At 58.2% G+C, this 19,392-nt stretch overlaps 1 protein-coding gene across 5 annotated transcripts in view; it reads left to right on the forward strand.

Moving 5' to 3' along the window:
• Positions 1-24: 24 nt before the first annotated feature.
• Positions 25-19,392, forward strand: part of EVPL (envoplakin) — a 34,475-nt gene continuing 15,107 nt past the window's right edge. Inside the window, exons 1-10 of one of the 5 annotated variants that reach the window (XM_064467354.1) lie at positions 25-165; positions 720-866; positions 1,430-5,841; positions 6,066-6,270; positions 9,669-9,796; positions 15,998-16,097; positions 16,615-16,769; positions 17,435-17,558; positions 18,214-18,339; positions 18,656-18,694. In XM_064467354.1, coding sequence (XP_064323424.1) covers positions 9,738-9,796; positions 15,998-16,097; positions 16,615-16,769; positions 17,435-17,558; positions 18,214-18,339; positions 18,656-18,694 — 603 coding nt within the window. In that variant the 5' untranslated portion in view covers positions 25-165; positions 720-866; positions 1,430-5,841; positions 6,066-6,270; positions 9,669-9,737. Of the gene's footprint in view, positions 166-719; positions 6,271-6,536; positions 7,689-9,668; positions 9,797-15,997; positions 16,098-16,614; positions 16,770-17,434; positions 17,559-18,213; positions 18,340-18,655; positions 18,695-19,392 lie in introns of those variants that run through there. The other 4 variants (XM_064467356.1, XM_064467355.1, XM_064467353.1 and 1 more) reach the window with 4 other exon arrangements.

Consider the following 19,392-nt stretch of genomic DNA (forward strand, 5'->3'; position numbering starts at 1 on the left):
GAATTTTATGTTGAGCGCTGAGAACACCGAGCACTCTTTGCCTCCGAAGCATTCAGAGGGTCAAGGTCACGCCATCACCTGGGGCTCCTTAACCCCTGGAGAGCGGCCGCTTCCTCGGAGGAGGATCTGCCTGAAGGCCCAGATAACGACACGCACCACTCGGAGGTAACTCGGCCTATTTGTTTTGAGGTATTGTTCATGGAGAGTGAGCGGAGTGGGGTTTGTAAGCAGTGCTGCGACTCGATGTGGAAGGCACTAAGAAAAAAATGTAAAAAAAGGCGGGAGGAAGTAGTTATTCGAGTGACCTGTGTGCTGAAGGCCAGGCTCACCAGGTTTACTGAGGCTTTTACCCTGCAGTGGAGCCTGGAGCGGCGAAGGCGAGGCTTGGGCAGCCGCGCAGGCGGGTGGAGCGCCTGGTCCGCCTGCAGAGCAAACCGATTCCCCTGGGAGGGCAGGTGCGGGCCGTGCCCCGGCGGCCGGAGCAGGGCGCAGAGCGCTGCCTCGCCGTGCTTGGAGACCCGCTTCCGTACGGCCCCGTTCTTTCACTGGGCTGCGGCCTTCGCTTTAGTGTGTTTGCTCTCTTTCCGTGAATTAATTGGCAAGTAGGCCACGTGACTGCCCTCAGCCAGGAAGCTCCAGCAGACTGGTCAAGATTATTGCTTTCAATCAACTTTTCCTGTGGAGCATCTTTGGGCTGAGCGCTGGGCTTTTAATTACAGGCCGAGCTGGCCGTGCCTGGTACCACTGCGTCAATTCAATCAGGAATGAGAGCGACATCGCGGCCCTCGGCCCCGCCGTCAGCGATGCGCCGGCGTCGGGCGACGTGCGCCTTCGGTCGTGCGCTCCGAGGGGTCTGGTGGCAGCGGGTAGGTCTTGAGGGGCTCACGGGACGCACGAGGACGATCGGGGTGAGACAAGTGGGCAGCTTAAAGAGAAGTGAGGGGTGACACGTGGGATGGTAATAGGCCGGCTGGGAGCGCTTGAGTGAGCCTCTGCCTCCTTTGAAACAAGGAATTGGGGGTATTTTAAATTGAAGGTGTTGTGTTACTAGAGAAGATCGCTGCGCTCTCATCCGAGCTGCTTTGGGTAGACGGCATCCCGCGGAGCGCTGCCGGCGAGATCTGGTGGCTGCGTCGCCTCGGCGAGCTGGTGGCAGGTCAGCTGGCAGCCCGTACCGCGCGCTCCTGGCAGCGAAGGGCTGCAGCCCCTGGGATTTAGGTGTGGGGAGTCCTTGTCCGACCACGGCGGCAGCGAGTAGAACTAGTTCCTGGGAGAAGGTGCATCTGCTGAGAGATGTCTCTTGTCAGCTGCCCCGTTAAGAGCTACAAGCGTAATTACCCCGTGCTTTTCAGCTCGGGATGTAGCGCTCGCTTAAAGGAGTGATTTGATGTGATCTTGGTTGCATATGGCTGCTCTTCTTTTTCCTCAGGACGGGATTGCTGCTGTCAAGCACAAGAACAGCTGGAGGTAGGTCTGGCTGCTGAAGGCGAGCCCCTCCTGATCCGGGTGGGAGGAATGCGTGGTGGGTGCCCCCAGTGCGTCCCAGGAAGCTCCAAGAGGAAGGATAGAACAGAACAGAAAGCAGACAACAGTCCTGAGCTGCTCGGCAGGGGTGGGCTGGCAGCAGCCTGCGTGCTCTGAGCTTTCCTGGGGCTCGGGCAGGAGCAGCGGCGCTCGGCTTTGCCTTCTCCTCCCTCCCCTGCTCTGAAGCGAGGAAGCGCCGGGCAGCGCTGCGGGCTGCAGCTCCCAGCCCAGCCCAGAAAGCGGGTCGCTGCTCGAGCCCCGCGTTGTCCCGGGACCTGCCGTGGCACTCGGAGGGTTTGGCGTGGAGCGACTGTGCTCCGGGAGCTGACGGCGCGGCGGTTCGGAGGGACACACCCGCAGCAAAGGTGCGTGCTGGGCTGCTGCTTGTCAGGCTCACCCAAACCGCGCCGAGGGCGAGGAGGTTTGTGAAAGGCCGCCGCTCCCTGACCCTCTCCCTTTGGGTGAGGTCCCACGGCCCGAGTGTGCTGCTTTGTGTCTGAGGAGGAGAGGCTCGGCCCTTTCCTATCCTGCTGCGAAGTCGCCTGAACTGCCGGTCGGGTAACTGCTGCTGTTGCTGCAAAAATCCCACCTCTGTGGAAGTGGATCACGGTGGGATTCGGATGGGGACAGAGCCGGGGGTTCCTTGCTCCGGAGCCTCCAGCCCAAATACCTGGCGTATCCTCGCTCTTTGTTTTTGTTTGCATTGGGGATTTGCTTTTTGCACCAGGGAGCGAAAGATTAGCGCCCTGCTCTGCGCTGAGCTCCAGATTACAGTGTTTGGGCTAGAGCTAAGCCCAAGTGCAAGTGCCCGTGTGCGAAGGTTGGCATGGGAGGGAGGCGGCGGTGTCCCTCCCCCCACCCGTGTCCCCAGCCCTTCTCTGGGCTGCTGCGAGTAACCTGGGGGGAAAACCTTCCCACCTCTGCCCTAAAAGCAGTAATGTCTCAGAGGGGGAGGCTTAAAACCACGTTCAAAGGGTGTAGTTTGCGTTTCTGTTGTGTGCACGTGGCCTTGGGTGCAGCTTTCATGTGCTGCAGTGCCACTGAAATAAAATTTGGGCCCAGGTATCGGTGTGTTCTTGGCATTTCGAGGCGCTGCCGTATTACGATCTTTGGCAAACTCCTCTCCTGCTGGGCACCCGCGGTGCTGGGGTTATTAAAGTTAAAATTCTCGCTCTGGAAGTAGTCTTGCCCTTCCCCTGGTGAGCCGAGGGGGTGGTGTCCGCGCACAGACACGGCAGTTTGCCCAAGGCTCACATGCTGTGCATGAGGATTAGTGACTCCCGTCCCAGCCCGTGGTCAGTCCGGGGAGCGATGCTGCGGCTGTGGTGCCCGAATGGCTGAAGAGCAGCATCAAAGCCTCTGAATTACCCTCAGTGCTTCCACAGAAGTGGGAGAACATCTAATTTTCTCAGAGCATCAAATTAAGTTGCAGAAGGCGAAGTCTGGCCGTGCAGAATTAGTTGTGACACACAGGTCCGTCCCACCCTGGTCCCTGCCTGGGACGCAGAAGCGCTCGCCACTGAATCAGGCGAAAGCAGCTCAAAAGCGGAGCGTTGCAGGAGAGTCACATCCGACGTGAAAAGCACTCGGGGCTTCTGAGCTGCCAGGCTCGGGCTGGGGGGTGTGAGCCACCCCGGCTCGGTGGTGCTCCGGGGTGCTGCACCCTCTGCCCCCGAAGATGGGGTGGGCTCCAGCGCTGCCCCCCCCCAGCCTGGGAGGTGGTTTGCAGGGGGTGTCACCGCTCCGCTCCCTGCATTGGTTGCCCGGGGGGGATTTACCTCCTCTCCCCGCTAGCCCTGTGCTGCAGGCAGAGCGCTCCGATGGGCTTGCTTTGGTTCGGGGGGAGTCTGGAAGCACGACCCTCCCTAGCTGGTGTGTGCCCTTCGGGCCTTGCCAAGCGGGGTGCCCCAGCCTGGAGCCCTCTCTTTGGAACACCGTCTCCTTCAGTCCGCTCTTTGTGTCGGGGCCAGCACTTTTCCTCCCAGGCAGGTACGCCTTAGAGCTCTTCCAGGTACACGTGTTTCACCTGGCCACCAACACGACACCCTGCAGGTACTTTTGCACGTTCCAGGGCCCTTGCGTTGCCCCCAAGCGTGGGGGCGCAGAGGTGGGCAAGCCTGGCCTCGCATCCCGCTTTCCATCAGCCCGACACGGGCCGATTGCCTTGTGCTTCAGCCCAGCGTTTGTAGGGGACTGTCCCTTCTCCAGGGCGCTGCTGTTTGAGCAAAGCAGCTTTTTGGGAGACACGAAAGACACCTGCCCCCCCCAAGCTCTGATCTCGCACCCTGACTGCATGGGGTGCTTCTCCAGCTGTGCTCTGTGTCTGGGGCTTGCCTTGCCAGGCAGGTGTTTAATTACCTCTCGTGGCCTGGCTAATGATCTGGGACACCTCGTGTTCGGGTCCAGTCACGGTGTGGGGGAGCAGCTCCCTTCAGCAGCGTCACTGGATAATAAAGCCAAATTTGCAGGCTGCATCCGGTAAGCTATAAACAAGTTTTCCAGACAAAGTGTCTTGAGAATCTGCCATTAGTGAATTTATTTAGTGCTATTGCAGCCTTGCTAATCCTCTGGGGAGAGGAAAATGAGGGTAAGGCATTGGCTGCTGTAGGGAATCGCCATGATGTCCTGCTCATTAGCTCCAGGGCTTAAACTCGGACGCAGCTGCGGGATGCTGTAATGAGCATGGAGAGGCAATGGGGTGGGAAGCGGGCAGGTCCTTTTGATGTCTGAAGGGTCTAGGGATGAGTAGTCCATAAAAGCCTTGGGACTGAGCTGTTAATGAGTTGGCACGATGCAAGTGTCCTCTGTATTTAGAGAGATACAGAGGAGCAGGACCGGGACTCCCCATCTGTGCCGGGGGGGCCGCGCTGGATTCGGCCTCCTCGGGTCGTCTGGGGAAAGGCTCTGGCAGGGTGCTGAGCCCAGCCCAGTCCCGAGAGCTTTTTAGTGGGTCTTAATCAGACCTGCAGGGAGAAGTGCAGGGCCTTTGCACTTCCCTTCCGCTTATCAATTGGTCAAGATGAACCAAAGCAAAACGAGGTTTGAGAACTGAGTGATTTTAGACGTAGAGAAAACCAGGTGTCCTATTTTCCCAGTGGGGCAGCAATTTTTTAAAATAGGCAATTCTGGCTCTGAAGTTTCACTTTGGCTTGTGTGAAAGCGGCTCCACAAAGAGGAAAAAGGGCTGGGGAAAAAAATTGTATAACAAGGTGCTGTCCTTGGCGTCTGCATGGGAAAAGGAGGCTGACCTGTGCACAGCGGGAAGGGGTCCAACGCCTCCCAGCGTGGTGAGCACCAGGGGCCTGGGGCTCCTGACTGCCATGGCTGCTCTTCATGCTCTGATGTTCTCCATGGCTTTGGAGACTCTCGGGAGGGTTTTCTGCTCGCGGAGAACAGCCCAAGTCTTGCAGCCTCCGTCTCCAGCTGCACAGACCGCGCGTCCTTTGCAACAAGCCGTGGGCTGCGCTGGCTGTAGCGGCTGGACCCGTTGCCAAACAAGCAGCGTCTCCGCGTAGCAAAGTGTCTGTCGCTGATACAGAGGGCTCCGGCCTCCTCGTGCACCTCCCCAGCTGTTAGAAATAAAAATTGGGCGCGGGAGCGGCTGTGACTTACCTCTGCTTTTTCATGGGAGCGAAGGTGCGAGGTGAGAGCAGGGAGCCTTTCTCCAGGCGCCGGGTGCTGCCGGTCCGACCGCGCGGCCGTGAAACTCTCCCTACCTTCGTCCTTGGGGACGTGGTGGTGAGTGCTGCTGGACAGGGCGGTGGACGAGATGGGCCCTTGGTTTTACTTGGTGGAAAGAGGGGTGATCATTAGCGGGTGCTTTGCAGGGGTGAGGAGACGCTTTTCCATAGGTGGTGGTTTATGAACGAATTAAGGCTGTTTCCAGGTACACTGAAGACTAAACCCCCACCACGCTCCTGCATCTGTGCTCACTGATGGGTCCTGCTTTCCTCCTCCCACCTCCCAGCTGTAGGGTTTGTTGTAAAGGTCCTTTCGCTGCTCCCCTGTAGGCACCCGCCGCTTCTCGAGGGCCATTTACCTCCTTAACAGTGGAGTTATCCCCCGGTGCTTGGCCAGGAGCAGCTCCTGGTGGTGTGTCATGGGGGGGGGCTTGTGCAGTGTGAGGGCTCCGCTCATCGCTTTGATTTCAGCACATCGCTTCCCAGGAGGATGATTCCAAGAATGAAGAAGTTCAAAAGCAAGGAGGCGAAGAGGGAAGAAAACTCACCCGGAGGACTGGTGTGCAGAGGGTGGTGAGCAGCGGTGCAGAGCAGAGGCAAGCGTGTTGTCATCTAGAAGGGCAAATAGTCTTAACAGGTAGTAGTAAATAATTTATGGGTCACATAAAGCCATCATCTCCTCTGTAAAAACTTAATAGAGAGGTTTGTCTGATAACAAAGGAACGCCATCCTCTAAATGCCTCCTCTGCCAATTTCTTGTGAAAGATTAGTCCAGGATTGTTCCTGAAATCTTCCTTCCCTGAAATGTTACCTGCTCGCTGAGGTCCTCTATGCAGCTGTACCTGCTATCTGTCCCTGCAGGCGACCTACTCATCTGTGCGAGCAGCAAGAAGCACCTGGTGATGTGACTGCTCTGCAAAACCAGGTATCCGCATCCTGGCACAGCTCCAGGCTACTGGCGTGAAGCCCCAGATCCTGTTCTGGGAAGCAAATGAAATGATTACGATGTGACTTCCCATGCCATCTCCCGCTGTGCCTGGAGCTCTGCCGGAGCAGCCAGCCCCAGGTCTGTACCCCTGGGAGATACCTCTGGGCCCCCAACGTGAGCTGTAGCCCAGCTGGGGACCTGCCTGGGCAAGACACAACCTCCTCCCGGCGCTGCCTGTAGATCAGCGTTTCAAGGCTGGCTCACCGGGAATGAGAGGAAGCCTGCCCACCCCCGACCCGCCTCCCTGCGGGCGCTCACCTGGGCAAGGCAGCTCTTGCAGTGCAGAGCGAGCCCGGTGGGGTGGGGGGGCTCCTTCCTGGGATGGGGGGGTGGCCGGGAGGCCCTTGGTAATGCTGTTTTGGACGGTGGTCTTGGAGACCTGTGCTTAGGCTTCCAGCTGCAGAGGAGCAAGGACGCCGTGGGGCAGTCCTGCCCAGCATTTTGGGCTCAGGTCCAAATGCCAGGCACAGCTGTGTGGGTGGCTGTGGCGGCGAACGGGTTGAGCTGGTCCTCTTGCCTGTTGCTTCTTGCAGGGCTTGAGTTAACCACCACACTCTGCCCTGGCACAGCTGGGGCTGGTCTGAACAAGACCCGCTGCGGATCTGGAAGTGAACTGGGCTGAAGCAAGCGGTGCCTGTCGCAAGTGTTCCCCCGAGGATCCTGGCAGCGACGTCCCCTTCACCTGCGCAGGTCGCGGGGGTCATTGCAGCGTGGGGGAGTCCAGGGCAGGCAGAGCATCCCTCCCCTCGCAGCAGGCGCTGGGCTGCGTCGGGAGCTTGTTCTGGGCTGGATGTGGTGGCAGGGGCACTGGGCTGGCGGGACCCGTCACCTGGAGCCGTCCCTGGTGCCACTCTTGTTTCCTGAGCCTGGGATGGAGACAAGCCCCTTGCAGCTCGCCTGAGGGCTGGGCGAGCCCCGCTCCCCTCGCAAGGGAGCGGGCAGCAAAGAGCTCCCCCTCCCATGGGCTCTCTGCAGGACGAGCTTTGCCTCTTCTCCTCCCACCACATCTGCCTGAGCGAGGAAGAGGCAGGTTCCCTCGCCGTGGTGAGACAGGCTGGATGCTCGGCATCGCTTCTGCACCAGGGCTCAAAACCAGGCAGGATCTGGCCCGGCTCTCTAGCTTGTGTCTCTCCCTGCGAGCAGAGAGCAGCTCCTCTGCCAAGCACGCTGCTGCTTCTCACATCAGCCCCGAGATTAGCCCTGTGTTTATCTGTCCCGCCTGCATATGGCACGGAGGTTGCCGCTGGCTGCCAGAGCGTGTGTCTGTGTGTGCACAGGGGTGAGATCAAAGAGTATTAGCTTTTAAAATGCTCCGTCTTTCCAAGGGATCCTTGCCAGGTGGGGACTTGGCTGGGGGAAGGATCACACCTTGTCTCGTTAAACAGGAGAGGAAGGTGCTGGTTTAAAGCTTTGCAGGTGAGGAGCTCCAGCCCTGAGCTCCAGGCTGGGGGTGATGGATGCCTCGGGAAGCAGGTTGTCCGGGCGTTTGTGTGTTGGTACGTGCCTGGTTTGCTTTTTGTGTTAATTCTCAGAACTTCCTCCGCGCGCAGGCACGCTGTCTTCCAGGGGATTGCAGGCAGTCCATCTTGTTCAATTTAGTTTCCTTTGAATTCACAGGGGGTTGTTCCCCCCGGCTTCTGCAAACAGCCCTGCAGAGAAGGGGCTGTCCCGTGCAGCCACGACCCCCTGCGCGCTCCTGTTTCGCGTGGGAACAAACTGAGGTCTACGTGGCCTTAAGTGCTCTCAGCTCTTGTCCCTGGCAAGGCTTCAGCTTGCTTTAGCCTTTGAATGCAAAGGCAGCAGGGTCTGGTCCTGTGGGCTGCAGGTGATGTGCTGCGCTGGTTCCTCCTCCCTGGGGCCCTCCAGCAGCTCCAGTCAAAGAGCATCGTTGCTGTTATTGGCCAACTGGGCGTTAATGGCAAAGGAGTGATCTCTCGGCAGCTGCTTTCCATCCTGTCTGTAGATTTCTGCACAGCAAAGACAGGCCCTGAAGCAGGTCTCTGTTAACTCCAGCTGCCTTGGAAGGGGAGAGGTCACCCCCCTCCTACGGTCCACACCAGCTGCCTCCCAGTGCTTTGAGCTGGGGCAACCTCCTGTCTTTATGCTTCTAAGATCCTGGTGTGAGGAGCAGGGCCCAAGCTATAATCTCACCAGGAAAAGGTAGGGCTTTGCAGCTTGTAAAAGTGCAAAACCATAGCAGAAAGCAAGTCCCTTGCAAAGGACCCTTGTCCCACGCGTGCCTTTCCCTCTCTGCTGAGACAAGTATGATTTGTTTTGTGCCAATTTAAGGAGGACAAAGAAGCCACCCAGGAAATGGCGACGGACCCCAGGCCTTTGCCTCTGGCCCTGGGTTGGCCCTGGGCCACAAGAAATGGGGAAGAACAGCCACAAACCTATGTCAGCATCAAGGGTGGCTGCTGCTTACATGGGGGCTGTGGTCCTCATCCGCTCCTGTCCCCTTCCTCCTCCATCTCTGCCCTCCCCACCCCGGTCTCCTGCACTGGATAAGGGCCCCATGTCGCTAGGGGATCTGTGCCAGACCAGCCTGAAACACAGGGGTCCTGGGGAGCTTTGGACTTTGCTTTGTCTGAAACCAACAGGGTGTAGACAGCAGCCAGCCCTTGCTGTGGCTTAGGAGAGCTGTGGGACCGGGCAGCCCCACTGGGCAGCACAGCCTGGACAAGCGTCCCCAGGAGCCACGGAGATGCCAGGGTGTCGTTGGGCCATACTGGGAACCAGTTGGGACTCTGAACCTTTGCTCCACAGGGGAAAGAGCTGCCCAGGGGCAAAGCCTGCTCTAAGGTGGTGTATAGACTGGGGTCTAGGCAGAGCCTCAAACCCAGGTCGCTGGGGCTTTGGTACCCGAGTTTGTCCCAGAGCCACTGCCTGAGGCTCCTGTGATGCTGCGCTGGAGCTGTTGACCTTCGTTCTGCCACGAGCCCTCAGTGTTTTGCTGGGAGCCGGGGCCACTTTGTGCTGAGCCTGGGCCAAAAATTTACTGAACTGCAAAATAACATCATGTTCTGTGAATTGGTGGGTCTTAAACTGCTGCTGCCGCCCTGCAAAACCTTTGGTTGGCTTCGTCAGTAGAGCTTCTGCTACTTCTCTAGCATTTAAAATGGCTAATGCAAGAAGATGCTTTAAAATTTGTTTCAGTAGTCACAGTGCACTCCCTCGAAGTCACGGTTTCAGACTTTTCCTCCCTGCAAAGGCCGTGCTCTCTGCCCCTCTGCCGGGAATCTGCTGCACAGCTGTGGCTGTGTGTGCCAAAACGCCCTCCAAGCCAGGGCGAGGTCTCCCGTTCTCCCTCTGGGGCTCAGCTCTTTCCACCCCAAACTGGTTTTTCGAGTAATTTTTTCATATGTGCCTCCATCTCTGCTGCTGCTCACCTGCGTTTGGGGAGGAGCCTCCCAGAAACTGCTCTTTAGTGCGCCGCCGACTTTCCCCCGCTGAGTCTTGTCGTTCCATCCTGACAGACCAGAGCGGAGAGCCGGCGCCCACGACGACTCTTCAGACTCCAGGAGACCAGCTGGGACCTCACCAACATGTTCAAGGGGGTGGGCAAAGGCTCCCCGAGCAGAAGTTCTCCTGTCAAGCCTAGCAAGTAAGTGCAACTCCTCTCTCTCTAAGCTGTCCTGTGGACCCTGGGGGAAGATGAGGGAAGAGCTCTCGGTGTCACCCTAAGGACCATCCCTCTTTCTGGAGCAGAGAGAAAGCTGGGGCTCGCTGGGAGCTGATGCCAAAACGTGCTGCCCCAGCTGTTGTCCTTGTCTTTGGTGGGCTTTGCGCTCCAGCCCAGACGTATCTGTGCAGCCCCCGGGACGTGCAGTGCCTGAAGATGTACTGAGAGCTGGGTACACTGAGCAGGGAGGTGCAAAGCCCCTTTTGGGCAGGTGGGAGGAGGGATAATGAACGCGGCCTCTTTGCTCGGGTGGAGCAAGATCTGCTTGATGGTGATGCAGATACCAGCCGGGGTCTGAGATCCCCAGACTCGCTGGCTGCGTGAGGTTGGTGTGATGCTACCCTGGGACCTGGCGTTCCCGGAGAGGGATGCTCAGTTTGGTGCTGCTCAGGTGGTGACGGTGGGCGACTAGTGGGTTTGCTGGTGACTGCTCTAATCCATCCTGGTGACAGGCTGGGTGTCTGCGGGTCAAACAACTGAGCTTGCCTCTTTTGGGCCTGTCTGAGGCAGCACCAAAAGGATCTAATAGCCATGTCCTCCTCTGAAGAGATTCCCTAGGCTGTGGGGAGCAAGATGTGTGATGGGATCAGGATGCTTCTCTGGGAGGGGGTGCTCCTGCAGAGAGCGCGCTCGTCCCTCCCTTCAGCTGCAGTTGCCAACGCAGCGTTATTTTCCACCTTCCCTCAGCGATTTTGCGTTTTGCAGTGTTTAGTCGGCTGATTCTGCGGGAATCCCTGTCCCCAGCCAGGGTTAGAGGCTGAGGGAATTGCAAAGGGGTTTGGTTTGAAAGGGAAGGGACCTGCAGGGAGAAGGGGGAGCTGGCCCCACCACTGGCGGCCACCACCAGCAGCAGCCTGGGACGGCATGTGTGCAGGCGTCTGGGTGGGCACACACGGTGCTGGCACCCAGCTGCGCCGTTTATGGGGGCCAAACCCCATGATAGCAAACGGCTGCTGAGGAGGGTGGTGGCCCGGTGCTGCTGGGCAGGGCAGTGGGACCTGGGGAGAAGGGGGCTCCCACAGAGGCTGAGGCTTCCCCGCGTGGATGTCGGGAGCTGGCCCCCTGCCCTGCTGCAGGAAGCTTCTGCCACAGTGGAGCTGAGCACTCACAAACTCATCATGAAGACAGATTTGGGGCTTCTCTGACCACCAGGCCTTTGTTGGGGCCTGACTGCAGCGAGACACCTCCCCTGAAGCCCCAGAGCTGTGTCAGCCTCCGTTCCTAGTCTTGCTAATGCAATCTATCCACCTCCCCAGCTGGCTTCCGACCCTGGGCTTTTCTCACGAGGCTTCCTGGGACAGCTCGCTGCAGCCCCCGTGCCGCTGCAGGAGGGTTTGGGCCAGGTTCTCCCCCCGCGTGAGCCTCTCGGGATAACCGGAGCCGCATCCCGGCGAGACCTCACACCTCTTCCTTGTGCAGGATGGAGGCTGGAGCCAGGAGCGCAGCAATTAACGAGCTAGTTGTGCTTGTTCTAGGAGGCACCAATCATCAGACAAAGGCTAATTCACTCGGCCGTGACCCGGGGCTTGGTCAGCGCCTATATTAGCTGAGAAAATGAAGGCGAATGAGTTGTCTCAGGATTGGCCGCCAACACACACTCTGCAGATGGCCCCAAGAAAATGCTGGTGACCCGCAGCTGCTCTTGGTGGCCCCAAGGCCAGAACCTCGGCAGCAGTTGAGGTTTTGTGCCTCCGGGGGTTCACGATTAGTGGGTGCCGCTGCTGGCACGGACCCCTAGAGGTACCTCATCTTGGTCCTTGGGACCATGGGGTTGAGCATCCCGGCTCGCAGGGCCCTTTGCTGTCTCCACTTGGTGGATGCATCCCAGGGAGGCAGTAGCAAGCACAGGTTTGTCCCCAAGGAGCATCCCCGCTGTGCCCTGATCCAGGAAGAGGCACACCGTGGGGCTGAAAGCGGAGACTCCCGAGAAGGTGAAATGGCATCAGATCTGGCTGGACTGGGTGCGATCTTAACAAAGGCAGTGGGTGGTTTTGGAGGTGGATGGCAAGTCATCTCCTGGTTTAATCCTGGGATCGCTGCTTCTGCCACCGCCTCCCTCGGCTTCTCCCCGATCAGTCTAGAGCAGGGTGGTCCCTGGGGGGACAGGCGCGGGCTCAGGGGACTAACGCAGTGCTGGTGGGCGACTGTTGGTGGTCTGCTGTGAGCAGCTCGGGCTGGCACATCAGGGCGTGTGAGGGCTGCTGCGTGTCGGCAGGGACAGACCCAGCTCTGGGGTCGGTCTTGCGGCCATAAAGCAAAATCCCCTGGAAGGGAGGGGTGGAGGGAATCAGGGACTGAAGTGGGTGGCTGCTCTGGTCCTGCCCAAACTGCTCTGGCAGGAGTGACCAGGAGTGGGGGACAGTCCTGCCCCTGCGAACAGACGCTGTCCCTTGCGTGCAGTTGGACTGTCTAGGAGGCAGAAAGTAGGATGAGAAATGAACCAATTAATAATGATAATAATAGTACTCTGCCTCTTCCAGGCATGAGATAGCCCTAGGGAGGAGGCCTGCCCTGGCTCTTGAGGAGGAGGAGCAGGAGAAGCCCTGCCGAGCCTTGCCCCCAGCCATCTCGGCTGGACCGGGGCTGCGGAGTTGGACCCGAGCCCTGGGATGCTGAGGGATGCCCCGCGTGAGCACCGGCGGGCTCACGGCTCCTCATATCCCACCCAACGCCAGGCTGCCTCTCTGCAGCCCACGTGTCAGCGTGTTTACCCGGAAAAGTGAGGTCCAGCTGTGGCCAGCTCTCGTTGAGTGAGGGCTTCTGCCCAGGGGCAGGAGGGACGGCCCCGAGGAAGGATGGTGATGCATCCGTGCCGCTGCGGGCTGTGTGGATGGCTGTTGGCACGGACAGGAGAAGCTCACGCTCCTCTCGGCACGGTCTGTGGTTGGGATAGGAAGGTCTGTGGTGGTTTGGGTGCTTCTCTAAGCATGATGGACCGTGCAGGTTCCTCAGCATCACTCCCACCTTGATCAAGGAGCATGGTGAGTGTGGGAGGCTCAGCTGAGGAGAGATGGCTTCTCTGCTCGTACATCAGGCCTTACTCTGCTCCCCTCTCCTACCAGGACTTTCCCTACCTGGCTTCAGTGCTCCTCAAGCATCCAGACTAATCTTTAGCAGAGTCTGAAGTGGCTCGACCGTTTGCAGGGCTGGAGAGCCGCGTCCAGCCTGGCTGCTGGCTACAGGGTCTCAGCCTCCCCCTCTGCCAGGCTTCCTCCCTTGGCCGACATGGAGACCTCCTTGCTCCCCACTCCAGCACACGTAGGGGACACCTCCCCTGCTCCTGAGATGATGTTGTCCAGGAAGCATCGCTTCTTCCCTGCAGATCAGCTTGTTTGCCACAGCACCCTCATTTCTAACCTCAGGCGCCCGGCGCAGTGCAAAGGCAGTGCGGGCTGGGCTGGGCAAGGCTGGGTCCCCGTGACCAGGAGGTTCCTGAGGCCTTTTCAGTCCATCATTTGTTGTGGCTTGGCCTAAAAAAAAGCTGATTTGTGTGTAGCCTTGTGAGATGGGGTGTCCCAGTGCTTCCTTCAGCCAGAAAGGGGGTGCCACCCTGAATAAGCAGGGTTTTACTGGGGATCTACCCTCACTGGGAAGGACGGATCCTCACTTCTCCCCTCTCGGAGAGGCCCAGAGGTATCTAATCACATCACAACAGGGCTCAAACCGGACACCCCGTTCAGGCTCTTCCCAGGCAGGGGCTGAATTCAGCCAGACCTCTCGGGGCGGACGGGGAGAGGCGTCCATCCCCTGGGACGGCGGCCAGCCCGTGACTCACTCTCTCCTCCCTGCGCAGAGAGCCTGGGCAGGAAATTTGGGTGGTGCTCAAGTATTTGCTCATGGGACACCACCTCATTCCAGGCGTGTCGGGGATGAGTGGGAGATTGTGTAACCTCCTGGGGAGGGGGGACCTCCTAGAGCTTCCAGCCTGCTGCAGGCTCAGGCTCAGGGGGGCCGAGTCCCGGCTCTGCGTTGCTCCCGTCCATCCTGTTGTGCTGGGACTTGGGACCACCCTTCGTCGCCCTGAGCGCTGCAGTTTACCCCAGGAAAGGCATCCCTGGGGCACAGATGGGGTAGGAGGGATTTTTAATGGGATATAAAAGGCAGGTTGTAGCAGACAGTGATGCTTTGATGATGATGGTGAATGCCCTGCTTGGGCTCTTTGCCTCTGTGATCCCTGGAATGAGACCCTGTAGGAGCGGGCGCTGCCAGAGCACAGCAGTCCCCCGTTTACTTTGCTGCCATGCATTTTGCAGGCAGGGAAGCTGAGGCATGCCCAGGAGACGCTGCCAACCCAGAGCTCCCGAGGGAGGTGGTGGCTGCCGTGTCGCGTCCCGCGCCGCCCTCTTGGGAAATCAAAACCGAGGGAGGAGTCAGAGAAAGGGGACAGGAGGATGCTGTGAGCAGGAGCGCTGGGGCTGCGCTTCCTCCAGAGTTGCCTGAGCTTGGCCGCGGTCAGCGTGGGCTGAGCTGACTTAAAATACGAGCTCTGTCTGTGGCATCTGAGTGCTTGGCTTGGGGTGACTGTAACACTGGCACTTCACAGTCACTTGGGGCTGTAATAAATGAACATCCCAGCATTCGCTCTAGCCTTTGGTATGAACTGTGCAATAGCTGGAGCCATGACGAGGAGCCAGAGCAATGACAGAGCCACTAAGGGAACCGCTTCCCAGGCTCCTTTGCTGGATTCAGGGGCTAGGAAGGAAACCACGTGGCTGGAGGGCAGATGTGGGTGGCTCTGCTGCAGGACATCGCCTCTCTCCTACCTCCTTCTTCCACCAAAGGCACAGGGCGGGTTGTAGCAACCAGCCCTGAAGCCGTGTTCCCCCTTCAGCTGACCCCCATGCAATGTCCCGTTGTCGCTGCTCAAACCCTTCCCTTCTGGTCTCAGACCCCAGGGTCGGCACGGAACCGAGCTGAGCCTCTGCTGAGCTTTGTCCCGTCGGCAGTCATCCGAGGGCTCGAGTCCCTGCATGATGCTATCGGTTCACACCCTCCTGCTTCTGCTCGCCCGCATCCTGGCAGTGCTGCACCCTCCCTGCCTGGAGGGGAGGGCCGGCACCGTCCCCAGGGGCAGATGCTATTAGAAGCCACAGGACATGAAGACAAAGGTGGCACCAAGGCTTGTGCTTCCTTGTCCACGGGGAGCTTTGGGGCTGCAGCTGCAGGAACCACCCCGTGCCTTGCTGCGGGCTCTGGATCCAGCTGTTTTGGCAGGGCTCTGGGCGCTCATGCACAATAGTGGTGATGGAATAAGGGCCACGATGATACCCATCGGTCGTGCGATGGCACCAAGGTGAGACATGATAGGGAATGGTCCGATGGGGACCTCCAGTGAATCGTCACTGGGGTGAGGAGGGCCGTAGCTGTGCTATGGCCTTGGGAAATTTGTCCCCAAGCCTGGAAAGCAGCACAACTGCAACAGCCCCCACAGTGCCCAGAGGGGCTTCCAGTCTTCGTAGCAAGGCCGTGCCCACTGCAGGCCACTCCTGGGGTGGCTCTGGGCAATTCAGCATCTCAGTGGGCTGAACTGCAGAGCACTTTGCATGAAACGAGGCCGTGGGATGGCAACGCTGGGTCCGGCCGAAGGGCCGTCTCACCCACCTCTACCACCAGGGAGGCCCCTCCAAACTGGGCAAGCACGTTGTGCTGCCTCTGCAGGGTGCTCTCCTGGCCTCCAGCCATCTGTGGCTTCAGGTCTTCCCAACCCAAATGTGATGATGTCAGTGCATTTGGGAGCCCTACAGGGATTTCTTTTTTCTTTTCCTTCCTTTTTTTCTCCACTGCTTTTTGAACCCACATGAGCTTTTGAGCATCTGCAGTGTCCTGTGGCAGGGAGTTGTGCAGGGGATCTGTGTGCTGTGCAAAAAGCCTCTGTCCGCTCGCTCTGAACACACCACCTCTTACCTCATTTGGCTGAAGGCAGCAAAGGAGGCATTGACCTTTGCATGTATTCAAGCCACAGCTTGAATGTATTGCATGTATTCTAAGCCACAGCTTAGAACCTTTCCTTAGAGACCCGGAGGACGTGGGGGCAAGGCCTGAAGAACCACGCCTGTGTCAGCTCCGGGGCAGTGATGAAGAGGGGGAGAATTGCTTTCACCCACTCCTCTGCTTTGCTCTCAGGTCCTCAACAAATGAGCTGGCTGTTCTCATCTCCCGCATGCAGACAAATGCCGACCAGGTGGAGAAGGACATCCTGGAGACACAGTCCAGACTCAAGCAGGTGAGTTGTGGCAGAGGGTGGCGGGAAGGTGGAAGGCTTTGCCTGGAAATGCAGTGTCTGGGATAACATGTCAGGTGTCTGCTCTGTGCATCAGCTTGCTGGTGCAAGTCTGGGGGCTGGCTCGAGGCTGGGGAGGAACAGAGCACCCCGCAGATCCTCCCAGCCCCTGGGGCTGCATACCAGGGCTTCCCAAATTCTGCCCTTGGTGCTTTCTGCTCAGTGCCTCGTGCTTCCCACAGCCAAGGCTGTCTCACCTACGGCAGCACAGCCCTGGGCCTCCCAGCAGCCCCAGAGGCAGGCAGGCAGCCAGCCTGACCCACACTGGTCCCCTGGGTGGGAGAGGTGCTGAAGCAGGGAGTTTGGCTGGGCGTAGGCTCCCCAGCTGCACCCTTGCACACCAGGGTTCCTCGGTGGTCAGTGTGTTGAGCACCCAGGCCTTCTGCGTCGGCCAAGAAGAATGTTGTGAGGTCTGTGTGGTCCAACCAAGCTTTTTTCCTTTGTCTTGCCTGGTCTCCAGGATGCCAGCAATCACCAGAAGAACAAGGCTTTTGAGTTCCAGCAAGAGAACGCCAGGAATCTAAAGGAAGCAGAGACCCTGCTGAAGGATCTCTTTCTGGACGTGGACCGTGCCAAGCGGCTGAAACACCCTCAGGCTACTGAGATAGAGAAAGAGTGAGTACAGAGGGGGACACTGATGTGACGGAGGCACTGAGCAATTGGGAACCCTCCTGGGATCTAGGCTGAGCTCCAGTCGTTGCTGTGGGAGGTGGAGTTTCACCCTTCTTCCCATAGACTTTAGCCTTAAAATCAGGGCTTCTGCCCTGATTGTAAAGACAGTGGTGTGCAGGGTGGCTGCCAGAGTGGTCACCCAAGAGTCCCCAGTCTTACCTGGGAGCTCTTGTAACAAGTATCAGAAAAATGCAGAGCTAAACATTGGCCCTACTCCCAGGAAAATCCCCTTTTCCTCTGCCTTACCTAAAACGGATGCCTTTCGTTCAGGCAAGCACAGTCTGAGGTGGGTATTCGAATGGGAGGACAGCTTCGGTTGGCCTCTGGGGCTTTGCTCCCCTTCACTCTCCAGCCCTTCTCGGTGGAAATCAGGAGGGAAGAGTCGTTTCCTAGCTGGGAAGGGACAGTCCTGATATCCCTGCAGCTGCCTCTTGGGTTGTGATTCCCGAGACGTCCCTGGTGATGGAGAGCGCCAGGACAAGTGCCTCCGCTGCCGGAGGGGGCCAGTGTCACAAAGCCTTATGAGTGGAATCTGGGCTCTGCAGAGCCCACCTTGGTTCTCCCCCTTCCAAACTGACAGAGGGACATGTGCCTTTTCTCCTTGGCAGCATCCAGCAGCTCCACGACCGCGTGACGCAGCTGTGTGCAGAGTACCGGGCCCTCTACGAACAGCTGAACATCCCTGAGGTGGTGCCCAGGGTAGACTGGGCCAGGATCCTGGACCAAAAGATGGTAACAGCAGCTGGTTTTAGATGTATCTCTCAACTCCTGCGAGGCCAGATAGTGCCCGCTATTGTCTGTAGGGCTCTGCCAGCCATCGTGTGCTCAGCATCGTGCAGGGGTGTTGGGGGTGGTGGAAGTAACCCTGGGTGGGAGAAGGACCCTCCTCCCGCCTCTCAAAACCCTCCGGAAGACCCTCTTAAATGACCCCTTCAGATTAAGAGCTACTAGAGGGGGATCAGGTAGAGATGCCCTGCTGTGGGATGACAGGATGGAGAAGGTGATGTCTTCAAGGACCTTACAGCCCTACATCCTAGGGTCTCACACTGCAAGGTCTTGGGTATGTGGAGTGCCCAGGTTGGAGTCAGTTTGGATTCCCTTGAAAGCTGGGCGGTACCTGTGTGCATTCAGTGCCTGTCACCACGGGAAGGGTGGCTGGTTCAGCTCAGGTTTGCGCAGCAGGGTTATACGGCCTGGTTACCTTTGCCCCTCTGTATGGCTGGGGAAATGGCAACCAACAGCAGTCATGGTAGACAGGAAGATCCCTTCTCTTCCTCCACGACTGGTATCAGATACCAGAGCTTTTAACACCCTGCCAGCACTCGCCGGGGTTTCTCCCTGAACTAAATTCTCTTGCTTTAGTCTCTGCCTAACTCCTTTTGCACAGAAACAAGTCAACGCAGGACAGTACGGCCCCGGCATGTCAGAGCTGGAAAAGCAAATAGCTGAGCACAACATCCTCCAGAAGGAGATTGAAGCTTACGGTCTCCAGATCAAGAACCTCTGCTCCGGGGTAAGGCACCCTCCATCCCCTCCTTGTTGCTGTTGGCTTTGCTCGGGACCCTGCGGGCTCTGCTCGCTCTCCAGCTGCGTGTCCCATCTGCTGCTCCTCACGGTGAATATCCACCCTTGTTCTGCACAGGGGAGACCTGGGCTCGGACAGATCAAGCCATGTAGGGGCCAGGGAGGTGGTTTCTGAATGGTTTCTAAAGCATCTTCCATAAATCAGCTCATCACCATCTACCACTGGTGATGTTTTGGTAACAGCTTTTTTCTCTCTCTCTTTTTTTTTTCCTTCCCCCCTTGGTCTTGGCCGTGTTGTAACCCAGGATGTGGCAGATTTAAAGAGCCAGTACAAGGACTTGCTGGTAAGCTTCTCAGTGGTTTTCTGGACAGAAAACACCTGTCCAGAGTAACACCTTCCCCAATGGACAGGGAATGCCCAGCTCAGGGCGGGAGCTACCTCTGGTCTTGCGCAGTGAAGTTGCGTCCCTCCTTTTCTTTCACCATTTCCTCCCCACCTTGGAATGGGTGTAAATTGAGACCATGCTTCCTACCCTCAGGGGAATGCTGCGGGTGAGATCTGTGTCTCTCCTCTTCATGAATCACTGATCTGGCGGTGCATATGTGTCCGTGAGCGCAGAGTTACGGATGTGGCGGCAGGAAACCCTGTCCCAGCCCACGGGCCGTTCCAAATCAAGATTGCAAAAGTTGAGGCTTGCACTGATCCCGAACAAGGGCTCCAGAGGGGAAATGAGCAGCTGGAGCAAAGGAGGTGGCCAGGAAGAAGATTCTGGCTTTAGCCAGCTGGGGCCATAAGGGTTATGCTGAAGAATGGCATTTGTGAGAAATATAGCAGAGCTGGGCCAGCTCTCAGACTGCCCGAGGCACCAGACCACACCTGAGATTCTGGTTAGACAAACATATCCTGTCTGTGAAGGAGGGAAAGGGAACGGCAGCCCCATCAGATAAGAGCAAGCCGTGGCAGATGTCTCACCAAGGTCTCTGGGAATCTCCTGGTGGATGTGCAATGCAAGCGGGGTCTTGGGAAGGAGGAGGGGAAAGG

Source organism: Phalacrocorax carbo, chromosome 16 (genome assembly GCF_963921805.1).
Source record: "Phalacrocorax carbo chromosome 16, bPhaCar2.1, whole genome shotgun sequence".
NCBI lineage: Eukaryota > Metazoa > Chordata > Aves > Suliformes > Phalacrocoracidae > Phalacrocorax > Phalacrocorax carbo.